Source organism: Notolepis coatsorum (assembly GCF_963971535.1).
Source record: "Notolepis coatsorum genome assembly, chromosome: 17".
NCBI classification, from domain to species: Eukaryota; Metazoa; Chordata; class Actinopteri; order Aulopiformes; family Paralepididae; genus Notolepis; species Notolepis coatsorum.
In genome coordinates this window covers 96,697,292-96,723,912 of record NC_140181.1, presented here as the reverse complement: position 1 = coordinate 96,723,912, position 26,621 = coordinate 96,697,292, and the positions used below count along the sequence as shown (strand labels likewise).

At 45.1% G+C, this 26,621-nt stretch overlaps 2 protein-coding genes across 3 annotated transcripts; one reads left to right on the top strand and one right to left on the bottom strand.

Annotated features, from left to right (window-relative positions):
- Window positions 1–1,118: 1,118 nt before the first annotated feature.
- On the bottom strand, window positions 1,119–14,644 carry LOC311243403 (polypeptide N-acetylgalactosaminyltransferase 6-like). Of its 2 annotated transcripts, XM_084332622.1 has the most exons (11): window positions 14,476–14,644; window positions 13,248–13,738; window positions 12,331–12,503; window positions 9,887–10,036; window positions 8,397–8,625; window positions 4,632–4,749; window positions 4,227–4,427; window positions 2,862–2,993; window positions 2,381–2,482; window positions 1,492–1,650; window positions 1,119–1,317 (listed from the first exon to the last, which is right to left on the bottom strand). In XM_084332622.1, the coding sequence occupies exons 1-11, from the start codon at window positions 14,509–14,511 to the stop codon at window positions 1,177–1,179; spliced, it is 1,932 nt and encodes a 643-aa protein (XP_084188748.1). In that variant the 5' UTR covers window positions 14,512–14,644; the 3' UTR covers window positions 1,119–1,176. The 2 variants fall into 2 exon arrangements, with proteins under 2 accessions (XP_084188748.1, XP_084188749.1); XM_084332623.1 differs by lacking the exons at window positions 1,119–1,317; window positions 1,492–1,650 and adding an exon at window positions 1,941–2,196.
- Window positions 14,645–15,535: 891 nt separating this feature from the next.
- On the top strand, window positions 15,536–24,999 carry spmip11 (sperm microtubule inner protein 11). The gene is made up of 4 exons (XM_084333141.1): window positions 15,536–15,647; window positions 23,029–23,229; window positions 24,218–24,347; window positions 24,707–24,999. The coding sequence occupies exons 1-4, from the start codon at window positions 15,611–15,613 to the stop codon at window positions 24,753–24,755; spliced, it is 417 nt and encodes a 138-aa protein (XP_084189267.1). The 5' UTR covers window positions 15,536–15,610; the 3' UTR covers window positions 24,756–24,999.
- The last annotated feature ends 1,622 nt before the right edge of the window (window positions 25,000–26,621 follow it).

Sequence of the window (26,621 nt, the reverse complement as noted above, 5' to 3'; positions counted from 1 at the left end):
CACACACCCACTTTAAACAAACACACTGTAGCACCCACTCCCCACACTTTATATTTATGGATGAAGGATTGCACTACAACTCGTACACCTTACTGTAAATTGTACCTAAAATTGTACCTCATCCCATTTCTGCTTTGCACTAGATAGTACTGTACATTAGTACACTGCATAGTATTGTGTATTGTATATTATATGGTAACTCAGAACATTGTACATATGTCTATACCGAACACTGTGACCTCATTTTCTTCTTCTAAATTCATGCTATATTATGTTATTATGTTATTTGATACTATCTTGTCTAGCACAGTCTCTGGAGCGTAACAGTAAGAAGCATTTTGTATGAAAGTATTCTGTACTTCTGTATGACAACTATTAAAGAACTTGAGAACTTGAACTTGAACTATGTCCGCCCATCACAAACACGCAAACTGTCTAACGCCTGTCCCCGTCTCCCTATGAGTGGATGTCTCGTGGTGATGACCGGAGTGGTGGACGTCCCGTGGTGATGGCCGGAGTGGTGGACGTCCCGTGGTGATGACCGGAGTGGTGGACGTCCCGTGGTGATGGCCGGGAGGATGCGATCCCCTCTACGCCGCCCCCATACCTCAAATGGATCCGTCATCAGCTCTATTTTTTATCTTTCAAAATGTTCTTATGTACCCCAGTTGCTATTGCATGTACTTATTTGTGTTTCATTACACATATATATGTACATGCTTACCAACTGTTTTGCCTGTTTTATACTGTAGCAACACTACTAGTATCACCGCCATCTAAGAAGGGAGATCCCCCCTTGAACGGCCCTTCTAAGGTTTCTCCCCTCCACATTGCCTGTGGTGCTTTTTTCCTGTCTGGGAGTGTTGCATTCATTTATTTATTTTACATTTTATTTTGGATTTCATGGTGTTTTTGGTTTGTTCTTGATTTATTGGGATGTTTCTTCTTGACTTGTTTAAAAAAGACGTGTCCGGCCCATAGGGACATTAACGTGTGTTGACGGGCCTTACAAATACATTTGATTTGATTTGATGAATGTAGGCAACCAATTCAAATAAGTTCCCAGTTATTATTAATTTGTGTAAAGAATTCAATCCTCAGAATAATTATAATTTAAAATGTTTTGTTTATTTTTAACAGCAACAATGTAAAACACAAGTTCAAAGAATCAATCATTCATGTCTCTCTCGTTCTCTCTCTGGGCCTGCTGAAGATCCAGTGTTGTCTAAGGTTGCTAGTCACACAGGTATGCATCGTCACTGTATCTCCCGCTACAGTCAAACATTTTCCCGAAGCTTGGTTCCTGAGATGGTACCTCTGTAAACAAAACAAAACCAATCAACGGAAAATACAAGATTACTGAGGGTTTACGGTTTAGTGTGCCCTGCATTGGCTCAGAAAAGCCTGTGAAATTTGATAAAACAGTGAAACAAACGTATAAAATGAGTTAGTACGAAAAGTGAGTTGACGCAAGAGTTTAGAATGACATACTGATGTGAAGTGCCATTCTTGCTGAGGGGGCACTGTAGTTCCTTTGCCTTTAAAGCGACACAGCTCAACAGACACCCAATCTTCTCTGAGGGAAGCATGCAGACACAGCTGCTTGCCGAGGTTATGACGAAGCTCTTTCTGGGATGTGTACTCAAAATACTACAGAAAATCACACAGGTAAAGGTATTGAAGCTCTCGCTGGGATGTGTCCCCCCACCCCGCCTACCCAATCACCCCCCCCCCCCCCAACCACCTCCAATGTACAGTTATCCACCCCACCTACCCAACCCCCCCCCCCCACACACCCACCCACCTACCCAACCTCCTCCAATGTACAGTTTCTTCCCCCTCAAATGTATATACTCTCTTTCTAGACTCTTTTTTGTACTCATAAACAGTACTGTATATTTGTAGATCTGGTATGTCATAAATGTCTAGATGCAACAGTACTGTCTATACTGTATGTCATGTATGTAATATATGTTATCATGAATTGAAAATGGGGGACCCTGAGGTAAACAAGACGAAAGTCTTTCTCTGGTCTGCATCCCCTTAACAATTGTGTGTATTGAGCCGTACTGTGTATTGTACCCATTCTGCAATCTGTTAATACAATTTTCAATCAATCAATCAATACTCAAAATACCGCAGCAAATCACACAGGTAAAGGTATTGAAGCTCTCTCTGGGATGTGTACTCAAAATACTACAGCAACAAATCACACAGGTAAAGGTATTGAGTAAAACAAGCCCTGATCTCAATGCTATCATACACTTTAGAATTCAGTGTTTCCCACACAAAGACTTGACTTGGACGCGTATGAGCTTATCATCTGCCCATAAAATACTGACACTGCGTCCCGTCACCTCACCTGCTGCTTGAGAGTTACCTGGTTTCCACCCATGTTGTGGCAAATGTACATAATCACTGCCTCTCCACCAGTGTTCTTCTCGCCCACATCCAGACATCTCTTTGAACCAGAGTTCTTTAGCTGCAAAAGAATGAAAGCAAACGATACATTAAGTGAAAAGACTGCACTGTGTCAAGTAATATCTTACTTATGGAATATTAAATAGTAAATAAAATGGTAAATGGACTACATTTATATAGCGCTTTTATCCAAAGCGCTTTACAATTTTGTTCCTCACATTTGACCCGTTCACTCACACACTGATGGCAGAGGCGAGGTGCCAACCTGCTCATCGGGAGCAATTAGGAGGTTAAGTGTCTCGCTCAAGGACACATCGACACGCCGCCCGGGAGGAGCGGGAATTGAAGCGGGGAACCTCCGGACGACTGTCCTCCCCGAGCAACTGTCGCCCCCCAATAATATTGAAAAAATATTACAATCTTAATCAAAGTTAAATTACCGCTCCAAGCATCTCAGGACTGACATCAGGCACGTATGCTTCTGGGTAGATATTATGCAGGTACCAAGTGAAGTTGTTGCAGTTTAACCTCTCCTTGTGTCGGAGACGCTCAGAGATGTCCCCGAATCTGTTCTGAGGAAACAGGATGGAAGAAAAAGCAAGTTGTGTGTGTGTGTGTGTGTGTGTGTGTGTGTTATGCATCAACCCCAGGGGTGTAAAAAGTACCCAGAAATGATACTTAAGTGAAAGTATGGGTACCGTCTCAAAATCGTACTCAAGTAAAAGATATCTGGCTAAAAACACACTTGAGTAAAAGTCAAAAAGTAAAAGTAAAAACCTTTTTTTCTGACTGTCTATTCTTCTGATAGCAGGTGTTAAATCAAAGATCCCCGCTTTCTAGTCTTGCACAAGGACCAATCAGCGTATGGGCGGGTTAATATTCCACTGATGGGGATTTGATTGGCTGTTTTTAAATAAAGCGCAGCCGCAGGATTAATAAGATTAACGTTAGTTCGGCCAGAGAAGTTTTTCTCTCGAAATGTTGAGTAAAAGTACAAGTATACAAACCTAATAATACTCCCTCCAAAGTACAAATCCCCAAAAACAGTACTTAAGTATTGTAACGAAGTACAATTACTCAAGTACTTTATACCCCTGATCAACCCATAGTAGGGCTGGGTGATATGGCCAAAATATCATATCACGATATTCCTCTGACTTTTGACGGTATTTGACACTATTTCATGACATGACATGTTCTTTATGTCTTTATCTAGTAATACAATTGTCATTTGTTTGACTTTTTAATACTGCTGCAAGGAATCTATTTTTTTTTGTAACTTAAAAATATACAGTATGTGTATACTATATATCGCTGCTGGCGGGGACAAAACCTCATAACTCCAAAAACCCAACTTTTCAGCAGATGAAAAAAACGAACACAGATTTGAGGGCGAATAGAGTTACGAGGTTTAGACAGATGATTGGTTTAATGCTTTCCCATTGTGTAGACTTTGTAAAACCACACACACATGGAGGATGATCTACTGAGTTAATAAAAAATTAAATAAAAATAAATAAAAAAATATGGGTTTAGGAGGTTTTGTCCCGCCAGCAGCGATATATATATATATATATATATATATATATATATATATATATATATATATATATATATATATATATATATATATATATATATACTGTATAATATATACTGTATATATCATATATATACACATAGTATATATTATACTTCCTATTAGGTATACCTCCCAGCTCTCCCATACATAGTTGTACATTATTGTACTATATTACATAGTTGTACATTGTACATAGTTGTACTCTATCCTGTCCTGCCCCCACCTCTTTGGCGATGGCAGCAGCCTTGGAGTTCCTACGATAGAAGATGTCTTTGTATTCATCCAACCAGACCTCGGCCAGACGGACCAGGTTGCGCGTGATCACAGACTTGCCCTTTGGGAAGCTATGGGGGCTCTTAGTACGGAAAATGTGTCCTACTACGGAACAGGGGATGATCTCCAGCTGGCCCCCACATTGCCACACCTAGCACAACACAAAATGTAAAGAATTTGTTCATCTTTCATGGATAAAAGTGGTCAACACAAAACACAATGTGGCCGGCCTAAAAAGAATGATGAAATAGTGTTTGTCTTTGACCAGCAGAGGGCAGCTGTTCCCAATTTGTGAAATACTGCATTTCCTTTCTGTGGCTCCGCTCCTGCAGAGCTGCAGATGCCAGTGACTTACCCTGAAAGACATCTCCAGGTTCTCACCTCCCCAGATCTCCATCTGGTCATCGTAAGTCCCAATGTGCTCAAAGTAGGATTTGGATATAGAGAAAAGGCCACCCGCAAAGGTAGGAGTCCTACAAAATCAGTTTGAAATCAGTCACTAATATATCAACGACTATAGTGAATCATTATGTTACAGTGTGTGTGAGAACTAGTATTACTATACTTGTGAGGAGCAGTATGAGTTCTGGACACCAGTACTCACTTTAAAATAGGCCAGTTAGGTTTAGAGTAGGTTAATAAAGGTTGTAGTAGTAGTATGAAATACTTGCTCACAGAGTCCCGCGGTCGGAGTTCTGACCCGGTTCCGAGCGAACCAAGAAGCTTCAGACAGGCAACAAAACGGGACAAAAAAGTGTGAATCCACACCATAACCTGTAGGCAAAAGTGTTAATTATGTACAACAAAAAACTGCATGCCTCAAGCATTCCCCACTCTCCCGGTCAACGCCATGTGTTGGAACTAGTCCCAGTGGGGCGTTTTACTATAATAATTACTTGCATTCGGCGGCCGGGTAGCACAGCGGACTAAGCATCTGTCTATCACCGCAGAGACAGTGGGATCCGGCTTGGTCGGTCGTCCATATACTGACACAATTGGCAGTGTCAGCAGGTGGAAAGCCGGTGGGGTGGGTCCTGGTCGTTGTAAACAGTGACTCCTACAGGTCGGTCAGGGCGCCTGCACAGCGAGGGAGGGCACTGGGGAAGGTAGTGTGATCCTCCCACGCGTTACACTTCCCCAGTGAGAGTCCTCGCTGTCAGGTGAAAAGAGGCTGCTGGCTGTCTCCTATGTATCGGAGGAGACATGTGATAGATTTCAGGGCTCTCTAGACCGGCAAGTGGGGGGCAAATGCGCGCAACGACCAGGAAGGGGAGGGGGGAATTGGCATAACGACTAAATTGGGATGGGAGAAAAATACAGAAAAATAGGAGGAGAAAAAGTAGATAAATAAAAATAATTACTTGCATTCATATAGCGCTTTTCTAGACTCTCAAAGCGCTTTACAATGTAGGGTGGAAATTGCCTCCTTCACCACCACTGGTAGCACCCAACCTTGGGCTACGCAGGCTCAATGGCTACCATACACTGGCACCTGGCACACATCACACTACACACAATGGCTGAACGGCTCAGGAGACAGGGATTGATGTCAGCCAATTAAGGGGAAGGGATGATTAGGTGGCCTTGATGTCAGAGACCTAATTGGGAATTTGGCCAGGAACGTGGGGGAGCCCCCTACTCTTTACGATAGGTGTTCTGGGTTCTTTAACGACTGAATTCAGTCAGGACCTCGAAGGACGGCACTCGCAGCTGTACTGTGTCCCTATCACCGTAACAGGGGCATTGTTACTGACAAGTCCAGAGGACAGAGTGCCCCCTGCTGGACAACAACACCACTTTCCGACAGCAACCTTGACCGAGGCTCGAACCGGTGATCTTCCGATCATGAGTCCGGAGCTCAACTCATGTAGCCACGCTGCCGGACAAGGCGCTTTTTGTTTGTGCATAGTTAACACTTTTGCCTGCAGGTTATGTGGATTAAAATAATGTTGCTGCCTGTCTGAAGCTTCCCTCTCTGAAGCTTCCCTGTCTGAAGCTTCTGTCTGAATCTTCCCCGTCTGAAGCTTCTCTGTCTGAAGCTTCTCTGTCTGAAGCTTCTCTGTCTGAAGCTTCTCTGTCTGAAGCGTCCCTGTCTGAAGCTTCCCCATCTGAAGCTTCTCTGTCTGAAGCTTCCCCATCTGAAGCTTCTCTGTCTGAAGCTTCTCTGTCTGAAGCTTCTCTGTCTGAAGCTTCCCGATCTGAAGCTTCTCTGTCTGAAGCTTCTCTGTCTGAAGCGTCCCTGTCTGAAGCTTCCCTGTCTGAAGCTTCCCCATCTGACGCTTCCCCATCTGAAGCTTCTCTGTCTGAAGCTTCCCCATCTGAAGCTTCGCTGTCTGAAGCTTCCCCATCTGAAGCTCCTCTGTCTGAAGCTTCTCTGTCTGAAGCTTCCCGATCTGAAGCTTCTCTGTCTGAAGCTTCTCTGTCTGAAGCTTCTCTGTCTGAAGCTTCTCTGTCTGAAGCTTCCCCATCTGAAGCTTCTCTGTCTGAAGCTTCCCCGTCTGAAGCTTCTCTGTCTGAAGCTTCCCCATCTGAAGCTTCTCTGTCTGAAGCTTCCCCATCTGAAGCTCCTCTGTCTGAAGCTTCTCTGTCTGAAGCTTCCCGATCTGAAGCTTCTCTGTCTGAAGCTTCTCTGTCTGAAGCTTCTCTGTCTGAAGCTTCTCTGTCTGAAGCTTCCCCATCTGAAGCTTCTCTGTCTGAAGCTTCCCCGTCTGAAGCTTCTCTCTCTGAAGCTCCTCTGTCTGAAGCTTCTCTGTCTGAAGCTTCTCTGTCTGAAGCTTCTCTGTCTGAAGCTCCTCTGTCTGAAGCTTCCCCATCTGAAGCTTCTCTGTCTGAAGCTTCTCTGTCTGAAGCGTCCCTGTCTGAAGCTTCCCCATCTGAAGGTTCTCTGTCTGAAGCTTCCCCATCTGAAGCTTCTCTGTCTGAAGCTTCCCCCTCTGAAGCTCCTCTGTCTGAAGCTTCTCTGTCTGAAGCTTCTCTGTCTGAAGCTTCCCCATCTGAAGCTTCTCTGTCTGAAGCTTCCCCCTCTGAAGCTTCTCTGTCTGAAGCTTCTCCGTCTGAAGCTTCTCTGTCTGAAGCTTCCCCCTCTGAAGCTTCTCTGTCTGAAGCTTCTCTGTCTGAAGCTTCTCTGTCTGAAGCTTCCCGATCTGAAGCTTCTCTGTCTGAAGCTTCCCCGTCTGAAGCTTCTCTGTCTGAAGCTTCTCTGTCTGAAGCTTCCCCGTCTGAAGCTTCTCTGTCTGAAGCTTCCCCATCTGAAGCTCCTCTGTCTGAAGCTTCTCTGTCTGAAGCTTCCCGATCTGAAGCTTCTCTGTCTGAAGCTTCTCTGTCTGAAGCTTCTCTGTCTGAAGCTTCTCTGTCTGAAGCTTCCCCATCTGAAGCTTCTCTGTCTGAAGCTTCCCCGTCTGAAGCTTCTCTCTCTGAAGCTCCTCTGTCTGAAGCTTCTCTGTCTGAAGCTTCTCTGTCTGAAGCTTCTCTGTCTGAAGCTCCTCTGTCTGAAGCTTCCCCATCTGAAGCTTCTCTGTCTGAAGCTTCTCTGTCTGAAGCGTCCCTGTCTGAAGCTTCCCCATCTGAAGGTTCTCTGTCTGAAGCTTCCCCATCTGAAGCTTCTCTGTCTGAAGCTTCCCCCTCTGAAGCTCCTCTGTCTGAAGCTTCTCTGTCTGAAGCTTCTCTGTCTGAAGCTTCTCTGTCTGAAGCGTCCCTGTCTGAAGCTTCCCCATCTGAAGCTTCTCTGTCTGAAGCTTCCCCATCTGAAGCTGCTCTGTCTGAAGCTTCCCCCTCTGAAGCTTCTCTGTCTGAAGCTTCTCTGTCTGAAGCTTCCCCATCTGAAGCTTCTCTGTCTGAAGCTTCTCTGTCTGAAGCTTCCCCGTCTGAAGCTTCTCTGTCTGAAGCTTCCCCATCTGAAGCTAGTCAGAACTCTAACTGCTGAGTAAACTAATGCTATTGCATCAACTATACTAGCAAGTATTTCCAAAAATCCCTTTAAGGTTAAGGTTAGGGTAAGGGTTATGGCATGTAGTGGTGAGGATTAAGGGCTAGGCGATGAATGTCAATAAATCAATAGTCACAGTACAAGAGTATGTATGTATGTGTTTGAGAGTGCATGTGCATTGGATTAGAGTGCTACCTGATAGGGTACGTCTCATCCTTCCTTCGTTTCTTCTCATCCAATGGAATGGATTCCCATCCAAATTTGAGGCTCCAATCAAAGTTCCCACGGCTGTTGACGGAAGCATTAGGTTTACTGAATTCCAGGGTGTTGCGGTTGATTGAAACTATTTTAGGGCTCACCACGGCAGTAGGCAGCTCCACTATCCGAGACAGGAGGGGTTCTAACCAGCCCGGGAAACACTCACCTAACGAGGAATGAAAGAAAAGATCAGAATCAGAATATCAGTTAGCCATCAGGCCTGAGTCACAACCGTGTGCACAAACTACTGCCAATTGCTGGAGAACTAACGGCTGGTGAACTTGAGAACTGTTAGGACTGTCTGACTCTTAATAATAAACACTGCATAGACTCTGTGTTACTACGGTTTGGACCATGTATACCATCACCACTATTACTACTGTCTAATTGGATCCTGCCACCCACTACTGTTCACTACCTACTACTGTTATCAATATTGTCATTTTTACTTGCACTTTGTTCGATGTTCAATTACCTACAGTATCCTATGACACAATGCCGGTCCCAAACAACAGCACAACATTATTTTGTCCATCATACACTTTGATATTGATACATAACATTGATTTATTTTGTTTTGATATCTTTATTTCGAACATGTAAATAAATACAAACAAAATAAATAACTAAACAAAATCAAAACATAACTCAAACTAAATAAATAACTAAAAAAAAGCCAAATTGACATTGATGGAGCAATAGCATTGCACAGTTCAGAAATAGATACAAAAAAAGCACTGACAAATACAGAACTGAGGAACTATAGATAGTTGCTCTCGGGGAATGTTTTGATTTATTCAAACAAAAAAGAATGGTTGTCTTGTTGTTTTTTAACCTTATTATATATATTATTTTTTTTCTCCAACTCATCCTTGTTTGTTTTTCTATGGATGAAGATGGACTAATTTGTTTATGTTTACATTTTGTCTATTGATACATAACATTGATGGAGCAATACCATTGCACAGTTCAGAATTTTTTTATTTTTTAAATCACTGATACAAAACTATAGATAGTTGCTCTCAGGGAATATTTTGATTTATTTATTTGATTTTGATTCAAACAAAACAATAATGTATATATATTTATTTTGTCTCTGTTAGGTAGTTTTATTTTAAATGTTATGATTGTAAGAAAGGGGCAGGACTAGATAAACTGCGCTTCCTTCTGCCCCGTCTCCAACTCATCCCTGTTTGTTTTTTGATGAAGACAAACTCATTTGTTTATGTTTACATTTTGTCTTTACTGTGATCTGTACATGTGTTGTGTTTGAGATAGATGAAGTCGATAAATAAAATGGAATAAAATCAAATTATTATACAATTTTAATTAGGTCATTGCTGAAGTTGTGTTATTTTTGTGGTTAGTAAGAGTTGATGAAGATTGCAAATAAACAACCTGATCACGCGTCGTCGTAGGATACGTACAGTGGGAGTCGAGGAAGGTGAGCACTTCTCCGCGAGCGGCCTCGGCCCCCATGAGTCTGCCAGTGATCAACCCTGTCCTCTCCCTCTGACGCAGCACACGCACTATCTTCAGCCGCCCGACGTACTTATCCAGACGAGTCTTCAGGTGGTCTAAGAAATAGAGTTTAAAAAATAAAAAAGGAATCCTGAATGATTATGGATCATTTCAACCCTTGAGATATGAAGAACCATTAAAAGGAACACACCAACATTATGGGAAATGTGCTTACCGGCTTCTCCAGAGGCAGACCGGGAGATAGATACCAATTTCGCCTCTGTGTGTTCAGTAGAGAAAGCTATCCGGCTGCAAGCTATAGCCTAGCTTAGCACAAATGGATGGAAGCGGATACGGACCACTAGCCATAGCTTAACTCCAGGAAAGGTGTTTTTTGGCCAACAGCCATATCTACTTCCATTCATCTGTGCTAAGCTAGGCTAGCTTGCAGCCGGATTGACTTTCTACTGAACGCACAGAGAGGACATTGGTATCTATCATCATGTCTGACTGTGGAGAAGATTTCCCATAATGTTGGTGTGGTGTTCCTTTAAGTCTAAGTGTGAATGTGATACATCGCCCAAAGGTATGAATGAATGAATGAATGAAAACTTTATTTAACAGATTGCAGAATGGGTACAATACAGTACGGCTCAATACATACAATTGTTAAGGGGATGCAGACCTGAGAAAGACGTTTGTCTTGTTTCCATCAGGGTCCCCCATTTTCAATTCATATGAGGTACTCATCTTACCGCCTTGACTGTGAATGTACACAACACTCCAACAGAAAATACATTGTTCATGTGAAAACTTAAAAGGCACAAACAGTATAGGGTATAGCCCCATCATCACCAAGGATCACAGGACATACAATCATTCCCAAATTGATCGACATGTCCGAAGACTGTATCTGTGTCCGGCGGCGGGCCAAAAAAATAGCCTCAGTGCAGATTTGATCTGTAGCCCTTCCCCGAGGCACGTGGCACAAGCGGTGACCTTTGACCCTTTCACTGCCACATGACAGCTTTCACTGTGACAATACAGAAGGTTAGCCCTTTACTATCACACAACCGACGGCGATGCTCCATCATTAGCATCATTAGCTCCGCGGATGCGGAGCTAATGATGCTAATGATGGAGCATGGCCGTCAGTTGTGTGATAGTAAAGGGCTAACCTTCTGTCGTGTGGCAGTGAAAGGGTTAACATGGACGCCAAAGGGAAGCAGGTTGTTGGTCAGCCTTTCAATTCCAGCCTGTTTCACAGGGTCATACTATAGACAAGAACTAATATGAGGATCTTAAAAATGTTCAAGGTTTGTTTTTACGTTGGTAATATTTTTGTAAACATTTGAGTAAAACGGATACATATTTTCAGTTGTCATCAGCTGAGAAAGATACATATAACGCTTATTTTCCATCCACAACCCAAACTCTTCAATTATGAATACAAACTTACCTCCAATGTATGTGGTTAAAAAGGGGGAAAAAAGACAGATTGTGCCTTTTAAGCAGACCCATAATGGTTCTTCATCTTGTGCGACTGTGGTGCTGCTGTATAAGGGTGATGAATGTAATGTACTGTAACTGTAAAGTAATGTCCACTGGGCCCCAAAGCACACAGACAGTTACTGTACTGTACACAAATACTACAAGATAAATCCTTTGCCAGGAGATTCTGGCGAGGTGTCTGAGGAATGTAACCTTACATGTTTTCGTGTTTCCCGGTGCTCATATGTTTCCTCGTGTTTTCATTTCCGGGCATTGCAGACAACAGTTGAACAAATAATCACGACCAGGGGTGTAGCTCCAGATTCTGGGCCCCATGAAAGAATGTAGGACATTTTTTTGGCCATTTTTTTATTGATGAAAACGCATAATATGGTTTTTACCTATACATTCGGATCAGCACTTCAGCACCTGCACTGTTGGTGGGTGAGCCTAGTAAAGGATGTCGCATTGCGTTCATCTTCAATGAATGGACCAATGCAATAGTCTACCAAAGCCCCCCCTCTCTCTCTATATATCTCACACACACACACACACACACACACACACACACACACACACACACACACACACACACACACACACACACACACACACACACACACACACACACACACACACACACACACACACACACTTCAGAAACAAACATAGTATCAATGAGAGCATCAATAATACACCTGAGTGATGTCTAGTAAAAAAAAAATAGAAAATCTTCTTTTTTTTGGGCCCCCCCCCCCCCCCCCCCCCCCAGTGCTGGGCCCTTGGAATCATCCTAAGCTACCCCCCCCCAGCTACGCCCCTGATCACGACACTATTTAATTGCCTTGTACTGGTTATTCTATAATATAAATTGCGTGTGTTTTTGTTCTGGTGAGCAGAACTTCCTGTTTGCTCTTACCGTCGGTGCTGGCATCGTCCACCAGTAGAACCTCCGTGAGCAGAGCAGCGGGGGCCGTGTGCAAGACGCTGTGGACGGTCCTCAACAGAGTGGACCAGGCCTCGTTGTGGAACACTATGATCACGCTGGTGGTGGGCAGTCCAGGGCACCGCCGGAACCTCTGCTCCAGGCAGCTGGCGCGAGGAACAAAAGCATAGACACCGTTTTCTTCGACTAATCTGCCTTAGCTAATGTGTGCAAAGCAGGTCACGTCATCGAGTTCAAGTTCAAGTTCTTTATCTGTCAAATACACAACAATTGATTGATTGATTGATTGATTGAAAACTTTATTAACAGATTGCAGAATGGGTACAGTACAGTACAGCTCAATACATACAATTGTTAAGGGGATGCAGACCAGAGAAAGACTTTCGTCTTGTTTACATCAGGGTCCCCCATTTTCAATTCATCATAACATATTATGACATACAGATAGACAGTACTGCTACATCTAGACATTTATGACATACCAGATTTGCAAATACAGTACTGTTTGTGATACAAAAAGAGTCCGGGGGGGGGGGGGGACGGACACACACACACTGTACAACTGTACAAGCAAAACTGTACATTGGAATATTGACAAAACCATACTTGGTCATTTACTGTACATTGGAGGGGGTTGGGTTAGGACATTTACAGCGGCCAGTTTCGAATTGCAGCCTCCCGTAGGTGTTCTTTGAGAGTGGTTTTGAAAGTGGGTAGTGATACAGTACAGGGGCATTGCAGGTAATGACATGTTTGTGATAACTGTTGTGACTATAACAGTGCACAATTGAGAAACAACAATGAATACAAGAATGGTAGCAATAAGTAGTAGTAAGATAAAGTAAAATAAAATATAAAATTAGCAAGAGCGACGTAACCTGTATACTCACCCCTGGTGCCGCGTGTCTTTGCCTAGGGTTCGATGCAGGGAGATGCGGTCACTAGCGTACTGGTTGAACTGGTTTTTGACCATCCCCTCACGTTTTTCAATAAGCTCTGCAGGAGTCAACCTCATGCCGGACACAAAGGGTGCCCCGTCTGCCCCCGGTGCCCAGGGGTCCTGCGGGGGCCTCCTCAGGTGTGGTCTGAGCTCATCTTTGCTGTAGAAGCCAGGTGGACAGTTGGGGCCTTTGAGGACGGTCTTGGGCAGGGGGGCACTGGTCTGGAGGCTATGCTTTGAGGCTATGGTGGCACCCCTCATCACACTGGTCATGGGATGCTGTTTGTCTCCCAGCTCGTTGAGCCGGCGCTCGGAAAATGTCCTCGCATCATAGTACTCCATGACAAACAGCAGGACCAGAAAGAGGAAGCTTACCAAAATAGCGAGCCGTTTTATCCTCCGACGCGACAGACAAGACATGGCGCCACAGAAAAGGAAGAGCTGAAAGTTAAAAAAATTAATAAAAAATTTTAAGATAGTGTCAACTGTTACAGATAAAACATAAATAAAGAAATTCAAAATAATTTACATTCCAAAAAACAACACTTTACTCAATACAATATACGTTTTTTTTTACTGATCCATTCAGCCACAGCGAGCTATGGTCCCATCGTTGTGAAAGAGGAGTGTGTGAAGCAGACATACCTCGAGGTTTTATAGTTATTATGTAAATATGTGTCAGATAAGAGGTTAAGTGGACAAGATCTCCTAGAGTGCATGGCTGCGCCAACATTAATTACTTTGGGGGGGTAAATGAGATGTCTGGCATTGCAAAAAAGCTGGGGGAAATCCCGAAATGAGAAGCCTAAATGAGCAGCACTGCTTCCACATTCATAACAAGAGTTACACTTTACCATTCATTCATCTGTAAAGGTGAATGAATGAATGAATGAAAACTTTATTAACAGATTGCAGAATGGGTACAATACAGTACGGCTCAATACACACAATTGTTAAGGGGATGCAGACGTTTGTCTTGTTGTTTACATCAGGGTCCCCCATTTTCAATTCATAGTGAAATTGGTGTTAGTTAGGGAAGAACAAATAAAGAAGGTATACTGTTGGATGAAGATAGCCCCATATAGGCTACGAAATAAACGTGTATGCACATTATGACAATTTCCAGTTAAATCCATGTTATTAAAATATTAAAATGTTTTTTTTTAAATTATACTTACCGTTCTGTAGATATGCGGACGAACCACTGATTCCATTTTCGCTCTGATATGACACGCACTTCACTTGAGCATTTGGCACATTTCCTCTTCATCCACTTTGCGCTCGTCACTCGTTGCTCGTTGGCCATGAATAAGCTGCAACGCCGCGGGATTCGTCATAATCTTTAAAAAAAATTGTTCAGCTATACGCGCGTATACCTTCATCCTAAATGGTGACGTCACTCCCCACCCTAACCTGAAATACAGATGGGAGAAAACAAAAGTGATGCGATTTTTGTTTTGTTTTACTTTGCAGCTTGGTCGTTCATCCCCAATTTGCTGAGGTACATACTTCTATTAATATCTCTATTAATATCTATTCTCCATGGCTCGGGTACACGCATGCTCACGTGGTGCTTATTACATGATCAGGTAGGGCGTGCTGCATGTACGCAAACAAAGCAGACATACTATAGCCTTCAAATATCTGTTGAGAACTCATGAAGAGAATAGAAGTACTTTATTAATCCCGAGGGAAATTCAGCACCACAGATATCGCTCACAATAAACATTTTATGTAGTCAAAAATAAGAATACACAGTCAAAGATATGCATTCTAAAATATACAGTCCAAATAATATACAGTGAAATGTACAGGAAGATATAGTCCGCGGTGCAAAACAAGTTGCAGTGCAAAAGAAAATCGAATTGATAAATATAATATTTCATAATAATTGATGAATCAAGGATTTCAAGGTGAGTTTTTTTTTCAACGTTCCCATCTCCATTAATGAAGCAGTTAGCCTACCATAAATTGTTTATTCACTGCCGCACTACCAAAACGGTTAACCCGTTCACTGCGACAATACACAGAAGGTTAAGCACTACCGTATATGATCTAAGATCAGCTCACCCCCTGCCTAGTCCCTAGTCCCTACTAAACTCACTACACGGGGAAACAAACAACTGACCCTAGATCAGCTCGAGCACTACACATGAACCATGCAGTACGCGAACTGATGGGCGGCGCTTGTTGCCATGGTTCCATCCAAACCAGAAGTTGTGATTTAACTAGAGCGCAGCTCCGTGAGAGGACAAGTGTGTAGCAGGTGGCGTTATTCTGGATAGTTTACGGTGTCAGGGTCCCATTGAGTCGATGATAGTCAATCCCAGAGGAGCGCTTCAATCCCAGGGTAAGAGGAGATGGGTTTAGATAGGACTAGAGTTTAGTTTAGCGTGTTTACCCTTAATTATTATCTTGACGGGCTTTATCTTCAACGTTGGCTGTTATTTGTTGACACCAGACCAGACCTTATAGTTAGATTAGATTAATTTAGATTAGATTCAAATGTATTGTCATTATACAGCTAATTTACAGCACAAGTACAGTATAACAAAAATAAGTTTGGCATCCAACCAGAGTGCAAATGTAACAGTAAAAGTAAAGTGCAGTAACGTTAGTAAACTGGGTACAAAATATACAAGTTAGTATGCTATTAGTGTCTACTGAGTGTAGTGCTAATCAGATGTAACTTGTGTACAGAGTTGTATTATATATGTATGACTACTACTATACTACTGGACAGCGATGTAATAAGAGTAGGACATGTACATATATAGTTATATTATCATACTGGCCAATCGCGTCTCGCTCTTCGCCATTATGAGATATCTCTTATCTCCTAGCACCTAATGTGCTCACGAACAAACAAATGCACTCACATGCACATGACCAGGCCACAGGCATGCGTTCTTCATGGGACGGGGGTGCACTACGTGCAAGCCCAGATAAGTACTCGCTATTTGCATATCAATAGCGCCGGTCGTCAGGTTTGTTAAATACGTGACATGTGTTACATTCCATTAGGTGCGTGCAATCCCAGTTGATTTCAGGAACGCACCACTGCCAGGCCACGCCCCTGCGTCCTACTATATGACGCTGGACATGGTCACACTCTACCTTCCTCTTTTTTGTTTCCAACACGGACGTAGCAGTGCACTCCATGAACTAGCTGTTATGAAACGCAGGGAGAAATTACACAATGTTGGGTTTTCGCCGAGGTTCACCAGCCCCTGGAATCTTCTCGGCACATCCTAACAGCGCATTGGGCCTGTCCTGGGGTTTCCTTATCTCGTGACAGCGGATAGAGGGACGTTGCACGACGGTTAGCAGTCGAGCTACGTCGTGCACAGGTAGGGCCTGCGCTAACAGGCATTGATACTAGCATGAGTGATACTGCTCGTTGTCCCGTGAGACAGCCGAGTTATGTATTGGCGCGAGGGGCAGGATATTTGGGTAAACATGGTTGTCATGACTCTGAATTGGATGTTTTCCCAGCTATCCTGGAGCGTGCGGCTAATGCTAATGCTATGATGCTGGGTCACTGTTCCTTTGTTCCCCGCCGTGGGCTGTCGCCACTCTTCCCTCCTCTTAACCGGTTCATTGCTGAAGGTCAATCGGTGTTTAATGTGGGGGGTTTTGCTGAGGCTTATTTACCCTTTATACGGGTGGATGGGCTGACAACAGGGCGCAAGGCAGTTGTGCCGTGGCTTGAGGTCCAGGTAGCATCGGTCCTTTGCCCTGGCATGGTTGAACTGTGTCCCACCCGGAAGCCGACGCCAGAGGGCGAGTCGGCCCGGCAGGTGGCTGTATGGGCTGATGAAGTTTATACCGCTGCAGGACAGAATTTAGCGGCGACCAGTGTCATTGCTCAGTTGACTGCTTTTCTGTCCACAATGGTGTCAGGTAGTGGGGCCTTAGGGCCAGCCGACGTCGAAAACATCGCTTGTGTTTTTGGGGTTATACAGCTTTTAGTCACAAGCTATAACCGCAGGGAGGACCAGGATGCTATCAACGCTTGTTCACAGACATTTTTTTTTTTTTTTATCCACTTTTTCTTCCCATTTTCTATATTTTCTCCCATCTCAATTTCGTATCATCCAATTCAACCCTCCCCTGTCACGGACGCTGTTTCTTGCCTCCCACAAGCCGGCTGCAATGTGGACTAAGTCATACATAGCACAAGTCCCCTCCGGTACTTGAGGTAACAGCAGTCGCATCTTTTCACCTGCGCAGCTCGATCTCTCAGTGGTGAGGAGTAACGCGTGGGAGGCTCACGTTGCCCCCGACACTTCCTGATTCTACTGTGCAGGCGCACCAACCGACCTGTAGGAGTCGCTGTCCACAACGCCCGATCCCCACCCATCAGTTTCCCACCCCCTAATACGGCCAATGTGTATTAGTACGGACGACCAGCTAAACTGAAAGCAAATGTGGAGCGCTGGGCTCGAACTGACGAGCCCAGCGTCTCCAGCATTTCGTGGTGAGCGCCTTGCCCACTACGCCACGTAGCCGCCCGCTTGTTCACAGACATCTTTGGTTGGAGCAGTTTTCTTTTGAGGAGGAGAAAAGGCTTCTCCTCCTCAGGGCTCCCCTCTCCGCAGAGGGACTCTTTGGTCTTTCCGCAGGAGCGCGGGCGGTATTTGACCTAGGCCCCACACCGCCTCGCACCACGCAGCCTGAGGTGAGGGCACAGCCTCGCCAGCGACTGTGGCGAGGCCCCCGACCAGCGGCCATGTTTCCCCCGCCTGAGGTACCCTGGACACAAAGAAAACAGGTGATCGCAAGGCCGACGGCAAAGCCTTGGCGGCCGAGGGATCGGCTACATTAGATGAGCACGCCCTAAAAAAACGTCGCCGTATAGCTCGCTCTCCGGCCCAACACCAGCGGGATACGGGTTCTGATTTGTCCCCTTTGGCTGTGGGCCACATGACTTCAACGAGGCGCATGCGGCCCCACGTTTCGCTTCTCATGGGGACAGGGGCTGACACCCAGTTGCTGGCTAGGCCTGGGTCTGCCTATGAGAATGCTGTGCTGTCAAGCGGCTCCCACGCCACACGTTCTGCATCTGTGTTTGGTGAGCCTGGTGTTGTGCCTGTCAACGACGAAGGTTGTCAGGGGGGGGAACTCGAGGCCCAGGGGGTCGCAGCGTGAGTTCCCCCAGCACCGCCCTCGCCAGGCCGGGTATCACGTTAGTGCCTCCCACGGCCGGAAGACCGGCGGTGGTCAGTCAGGCGCGCGTGATTTGGGTGGTAGTAATATCACTGCAGGGCTACGGTGTGTAGGAACCCACCCTATCGGGCAGTGTGGGGACCTCACGCCTTGCATGTCCAGCTGTAGAACAGTTCCTCAGCGATCCATGCCGGGGAGGTGTTCAGTGGGGGAGCTTTTGTCACTCAGTGTGATGTCAGCTTCCCCCGTATCAAACCGGCCCTTTCTGTCGGGGTCCCCCCTTGGGTGCGTTTGCCTCATTGGTAGTGTCAGGGTGCGATATCCCAGCTCCACGAGATGCCCTGCTCGCGCAGTTGGCGAGTCCAGGGTTGGCAACGCACAGCGGGTGGGACCGGGCCACCTATCTATGGTTCCTGACGGACCAGCGCCAAGTGGCGGCGGTGCGCTTTGGGATTATCATCACATATGGCTACAACAGTGCCATATGTCGAGGTGGATGGAGAGAACGCTGAGGCGGGGACTTGTGTTGCAGTTTGCACAACCCCACCCTCCGTTTTCAGGTTTGGTACAGACCCTGTTGTCAGGGTCAGCAGCAGTGACAGCTCTGGCCGACGAGATCCAATCTCTGTTAGCGAAGCAAGCCATCTTCGTGGTCCCAAAGGAGGACGCGATGCGTGGCGTTTACTCCCGGTATTTTCTGGTGCCCAAGAAATCGGGAGGTGTCAGACCTATTCTGGATCTGTCTGCGTTCAATCGGCTGATTGTGGCGAGGCGGTTCAGGATGTTGACCGTCAAACACCTGATAAGCTCTGTCAGAGCTTGGAGAGACTGGGTCACCTCCATAGACCTGAAGGATGCATACTTTCACATCCCGATCTTCCCTCCTCACAGGAAATTCCTTCGCTTCCTTTTTCAGGGTGTAGCATACGCATACCAGAGGCTGCCGTTCGGCTATTCTCTGGCCCCTCGTACATCCACCAAGTGCGTAGAGACCACGCTGGAGCCTCTATGTCGTCAGGGGATACAAGTTATTTTCTATCTAAACGACATTCTGCTCCTCAGCCGGTCGGAGGAGGTCGCCAGGTCTCATACCAGGCTGGTGGTGGAATTCCTCACCAGTCTGGGTTTTGCTGTGAACTGGAAGAAGAGTACTCCTCTTCCCAGTCAACAGGTGGAGTACCATGAGGGCAACCCTCTCAGAGCGACGGCGAGTGGATATTCTCGGCGCGCTCAGGGGGCTCCGTCCTGGCAGGACGGTTACGGCGCTGTCCGTGATGCGCCTGCTCGGTATGATGGCATCTGCTCACTATGTGGTCCCTCTTGGCCTCCTATTTATGAAGAGGGTTCAGAGGTGGTTTTCCAGTATGAAAATAGACCTGGTGAGAGGCAAGTGGAAACGACTGAAGGTTCCCGTGTCAATACTGGGGGATCTCGACCACTGGTGGAGGACTGGTACCCTCACCAGCGGGATCTCCATGGGCTGCAGGCTGTCACACGTCACAGTCTTCACCGACGCCTCCCTCACGGGATGGGGGGGACGTGTCGGACCAACGCAGTAGGGGGCAGCTGGACATGCCATGCTACCCGGTCTGCACTGCATATCAATGTTGGAATTGAAGGCGGTCCTTCTGGTCCTCAAGCAGTTCGGCCACCTGGTGGTGGGCGAGCACGTGTTGATCAGGACGGAAAACACGACGACAGCGTCGTATATCAACAGACAGGGAGGAGTACGCTCCATCCATCTGCACCGGGCGGTCGAGCTCTGGCTATGGGCGTCTCTCAATCTGCGCAGCCTGAGGGCGCTCCACATCCCTGGCAAGGAGAATGTGGGCGCGGATGTGATGTCGCGGGGCAGTCCTCATCCCGACGAGTGGGGACTACGTCCAGACATAGTCAGACAGGTCTGGGACCGATTCGGGGAGGCCACGGTGGATCATCTGTTTGCAGACAGTCTCACCAGTGCCCCTTATGGTTCTCGGTCAGTCGGGGGGGACAATCCTCCCCTGGGGGTGGATGCCTTCTCGATGTATCCATGGCCGCCCGGGATTCTGTACGCATTCCCCCCCATACACCTTATAGCTCAGCTGTTGGAGCGGATATGTCGGGAGCGCAGGACTTTGATCCTGATCGCGCCGGACCGGGGCATGGCTGTATGGTTCCCGGTCCTGATCCAGCTCTTGGTAGCCCCGCCGTGGCCTGTTCCTTGGTTGCCGCGGGCCCTCTCTCAGGCACACAGATCTCTGTGTCTGTTCCCTGTTATGGGGCAGCCACTGAAGGTTTGGCTGCTGAGAGGGTGAGTCTGGAGGGGATGGGTCTTGACCCTACTGTGGTCGACACCATCCGGAACGTGCACGCTCCGTCCACTATCGCGGTTTACGCGGGTAAGTGGCATGCTTTTCAAGAGTGGTGTAAGGTTGCGGGCTGGGATCCGGTGTCCTGCCCCCTGGACGCTGTTCTTTCCTTCCTCCAGTCTATCCTGGGTAGACTGTCGGCCTCGACGGTGAGGGTATACGCCGCAGCTATATCCTCTTGTCATATGGGTTTTGGGGGCGGTACGTTGTTCAGCCACCCTCGTGTGAAACGTTTCCTGCTTGGCGCTCGGCGTCTCAAGCCTGTGGGACATTCTCTGTCTCCGAGTTGGGACCTCCAACTGGTCCTGGGCCGGTTGTCGGAGGCCCCGTTTGAGCCTCTTGAGCCAGCGCCATTGGAGCAGCTGTCTTTTAAGACTGCGTTCCTTCTGGCCATCACCTCCGCTAAGCGCGTGGGTGAGCTGTGTGCTCTCTCGGTGCAGCCTGAGTGCCTGTCTATTCTGGCCAATAGCGGTGCGACTCTGAGGCCTAATCCAGTCTTCGTGCCAAAGAATATCCGGAGCTCTTTTCGCTCCAGGGATATTGTGGTTCAGGCAATTTCATCCGCCTCCTCACGCTAGTGGGTTAGAGGCGAGCCTTCATCTGTCGTGTCCTGTCAGTGCACTGGGGGTTTACCTCAGTTGGATGCAGGATCTCAGGGCTTCCGATCAACTGTTTGTTTGTTATGGTGGCCCTCGCGCAGGTGAGGCGTTGTCCAAGCAGCGCCTGTCACATTGGTTGTGCGAGGGCATTGCCCTTTGCTACACGTTGGCTTGTTAGGGGGGGCCTCGGTGGAGGACATCTGTGCTGCGGCCTCCTGGTCCTCCTCGGGTCCCTTCGTTAAGTTTTACCTCGTGGACATGACTGGGGGTTCTGTCTCCCAGGCGGTTCTGAGGTCTGGGACCGCTCCTGCGTCCCGCCATTTGGTGGGCTAGTAGGGGTGTGTGGGTGTGTGCCACGCCGCGGGCTGCTGTGTCACACGTGGTCCCGCCTGTGCTGTGCGTTTTTCAGGGGTCTCTGGTTCCCCCTTTTTCGCACTTTGGTGGAGTTGACTGCCTCCCCCCCTTCGTTAGGACGGGCGGGTGGACGGGACTCCCCTCCTCACTGGTTGGGGCTTACGGGCCCTCAGGGGGTACACTTTGATAACTGTCAACTGAGTCGTGTGAGAAGGTGTTCATTCTGCCCGGGGATTATCAGATGTTTCCGTGGGCACACCAGAGGGATCATTAAAAGTACACAACGCAGGACACTATCGTATAGCCATCACTCACTGGGATTATCGGAACATCTAACAACTTGTAGGGCCACGCGTCTGCTCTGCCCCATATCTCATAATGGTGAAGAGCGAGACGCGATTGGCCAGTATGATAATATAACGAAAGGTTATCCTATAACCTAGTTATATGAATACTGGCTGGCCTGAGGTCCCTTGGTTGGGTTTTCAGTGTTGGAAACTTTTTCTGAGGAAGGTAGAGTGTGACCATGTCCGGCGTCATATAATATGGGTATATATAAATGCGGTGTATAAATATATAAGTGTAAATATGCAGTGTATTCATTAGGGCCACTAATTAAACATGTATTGGGCTAGCTAGGCTACTTCCTTCAGCAAATCGCTTCGGCATAACCTCCTCTTTTGTTTCAAGTTACTGGTAATGTTCCAGTTTCAAGTTCAAGTTTTGTTTTATTTGTTGCATATAAAGTACATACATTACAGTGAAATGCTTGGTTCTGTATGAGCCCCCTGAGACTGTGCTTCATACAGTAAAAAAGTTAAAAGAATAAAGTCCAAACACTATACAAAATAATATACAATATATACAAACTAAAGTACAACCTAAAGTACAAAATGCAAACAATGAAGTACAAAATGCACACTTTTTAAAATGCAAAAATGAGGTAGGGATGTAGTGCAAATATGTTTGTAATAAATAGATATAAATATGGTGTAGTGTTAAAAAAAAGTGTTTAAAGTGTCTAAAGTGAATGTTAAAAATGCGAGTGTTTAAAGTGAGTGTGTGCATGTGGATGTAGATCGATGGGTTGTTACTAGGTCATGTTAGTAGCCTGTATCCTATTATGATGAAGAAGTCCTCTGACCTCACTGCAGCGTATCCGCCTGCCCGCATCGGCAGGCTATATTATATACAGCCTGGAGTGCTTATTGGAACAATAACGTGATACAAATTATTATCAACATATCTCTCCACACAGATGATGCTGCTGCTTCTACTTCAAGATGCTCGTTTACACGATCAGTGTTGCCGCCACTTCCACCTCCGCAAGTACCGCAGGGGCTAAGATGTACAGACGTATGCAGTGTATACAAGCAGCCTCTTCCCTTCAGCCTTGAGATACACCGTGGAAGCCAGCAGCGATACAAAGAGATGATGAAACGTGTTCAGACCCCAAGATGTGAGTATGGACAGTCCTTGTCTGTGTGTGGTGGTAATCAATTACAGTTAATAAAGTGCAGTACATCTTTCTAGCGGGGACTATTAAAGTTCCACTATGTCGTTTTGGTAGGAAGAAATTACCACTATAGAATAATTCAATGCATAGAAAAACCTATTTCTTATCACAACACAAATCCAATAATGAGCTTTTCGAAACTATGTTGACCAACATTAACCTTTGAAGACACTGTTTTGTATTGTAGATGTGGTGGGAGGAATAGGACACCACAGACATACACATAATTTCTAGTTTATAGCGTCATGCACTGTTCCAGCGATCCAGCTATTAACTCAGTTCTAAAGAGCCACCATAGGCCTACACTATTTTGACTCAAATTTCTAACCCAAAAATCCATACTGCAGCTTTAAGTATGGTACTGTAGTTATGGTGAGATATCTAACTTTGGTGGTTGGCTTGACCCTCTGTGTAAGAGCCAAATCTTGAAAAGTCATATTTTGAATATATCTGTATTTTATATATTTAGTTATTGCATAGAAAACGAGCAGTAGTTTAATTTGTAATGCTGTGGTATGCTATATAAGCCATATTTATAATTTTGTTGTGAATTATTCTAAGAATTAATGATAAATGTACTTTAGATGTGTTATTGCGCATGTGTGAGAGTCATGCCGTGAACGTGTATTGTCTAGTTAGTTGTGAGACATTGTGCCCATGCAGTTAGGAAGCACATAACTTTTTGACCGTAGTCCATTGGTCCGGTCGATATCCTATGAAGTATGATGTTGTATATTTTGTGACTGCCCAAATGAAAGTAAAGAACCTTCAAACGTATCCTGGAGTCTGTGAGTGTACATCATAATTGTGGATACAGATTTGTATTAGCCATTGGACACGAGTCTGAAACCTTTTTGCTGCATGCACTGAAAATGAAATGGTAAATGAAAGTCTAAAGAAATTCTGCCATTACACCATCTGTCTTCTCCAGCCCCCAACCAGCTCTACTCAACGCCTCTGACAGGCAACCAGGTGTATGGTTGGCTGATATCCAGTGAAAAGAGTCTTGGATCGTGGACCCACGTTAAACGATTCCCCAGGAAGAACAGTGAGATGACCAAGTGGGTTGAATATCAAGTTTCAAGTTTCAAGTTTCTTTATTAGTTGTCATACAGAAGTACAGAATACTTTTATACAAAATGCTTCTTTCTGTTTCGCTCCAGAGACCGTGCTAGGCAAAAATAGATAATAAAATAAGTATAGCAAGTATAAAATAGAAGTCAAGTACGTAGACAAAAATCTTCAGTATATACATATATACAATGTAGAGTAGAAGTAACTGAGTTACCATACAATATACTACAGTGCAAAGCAGAAGTGGGATGAGGTACAATTTAGGTACAATTAATGAGATTTATTTTTAACTTGTTTATTATAATGTAGATTCCTGTGATTGACCTCTACACGTTTTCTTCTGCAGGTTTGTGAGCGACATGGCAGTGACAGACCGGGAGTTTAGTTTGTTCTAATGTAACACACACACACACACACACACACACACACACACATACACACATACACACACACACACGCACACACACACTCCATTGATCTCTTGTTTTGTTATGTAACCCTGATGAAGGCATATTGCTGAAACATGTTGGTCTTAACCCTTTCACTGCCGCACTACCAAAACGGTTAACCCTTTCACTGCGACAATTCACAGACGGTTAACCCTTTCACTGCCACACTACAGCCGGTTAACCCTTTCACTGCCACACGTATCAATAAAGAACATTATTTGTGGAACATCCATTGGCCTCCAAGAGTTGCTGAATTGTCTCACTTACTGGTTCAAATCCCCTGACAGCAAATTCACTTTTGGAGAATCTGCATGTTCTTTTTTTAATAATTTTTTATTACATCAAATCAGGTGAATTATTCTGGTTGTCATATAGCTCTCCAGGTAACAGTTACAATGAAACATTTATTGAGCTATCGACTGCCTTTGTAATGAGTAGAGCTTTTTGCATCATCTCTAGAGGCATACAATAATACTGTCTCCTTCTGTTGGAAGGTAAAGGGCCTTATATGTGAATTTATCATGCAAACCTTTGATTTTAAAGGTCATACTCAGTAAGATATTTGTTTCTTTGGAATGAGATCCATGTAGACTCAAAATAAAATAAAATGGAAAATGGAATGAAGCACATAATGTAATGGTTGAGTCTAACAGCCGTCACATTACAGTCAGTAATAGTGACAACTGTTTTGATTCAGCCATTCAATTATGTACTTAAAGTGTTCCACAAAATTCAATTTGGTTTGAGTTAAATTCCACTTAGCAACATATTATATGAAAATGTAGCATTCATCACCAGTCATTTACCTCAGAATGACTCTTACATGTGCAAATATTTGATATAAACTATGGATATGCATAATAGTTGAATTATTGAAGCTGCTTTAAAACTAAAACTAAATATTAATAATGAATTACATTCAGAAATGTAAAACTGTAATCGGTCACTCAAGAAAATCATTCAGTAGCCTCTGGGGTAACGGAATAGTTTATATTGGTTAGGTTGGGGGCAGTGTTGAGTAGCAAATTAGCTGCTAGGGGTTCCATAAGTATACATTCTTAATTCAGTACCTGGATTGCGTGCTTTTATTAGTGCTACTTGGAACACTCATTGTGTCTTTATGTAAAAATATATTATAATAATTAATAATTTATGCACTCAAGCCCATTTCCCCCTGAGTACGAGTACATAGAGTATGCATACAGTGTATTCTTGAAGAGTACTAGGAATTGTAGATTAATGCTAAGAATTCTGCAGCTTAAATCTAGCTGTTTATCAAAGTAAGATGGTAAACAACACTTTCAGAGCTTTAAAAAACATTGCCAAAGTCTAATTATGCACTTTTATTTCTGTATTTACTTCCACATGACTTGAAGGAATCCCTGTGTGTACATGTTAGCCGTCTGTGTGAGAGTCATTCTACCCACTTCCCGAGCTGTGATGCTGTTTCCGATTACAGGGCCACTTGAGTGAGTCAGTCGTCACGCACACCAACCTCAATGGAGGCTGTTAAAAATGCAGAGGATCCGGCTGTAGCTATCAAGCATCGGAGGGTATGGAAAGATACTATAGGCATTACTGTAGAGAAGGATATTACATAACTCCAACTAAATATATTATCAACGTTGTTGTCTTGTCTATCAGCCAATAGTAATTACCTGTGTTTGAAAGCACAGCAGGATTGAGAATCATATTACAATTATGGAACCATGTACCATTTGTACATCATTGTCTGCATTTCTACTTCATTGTACTTTAGTTTGTATACCGGTATTGTATATTTGTATAGTGTTGGGACTTTATTCTTCTTTT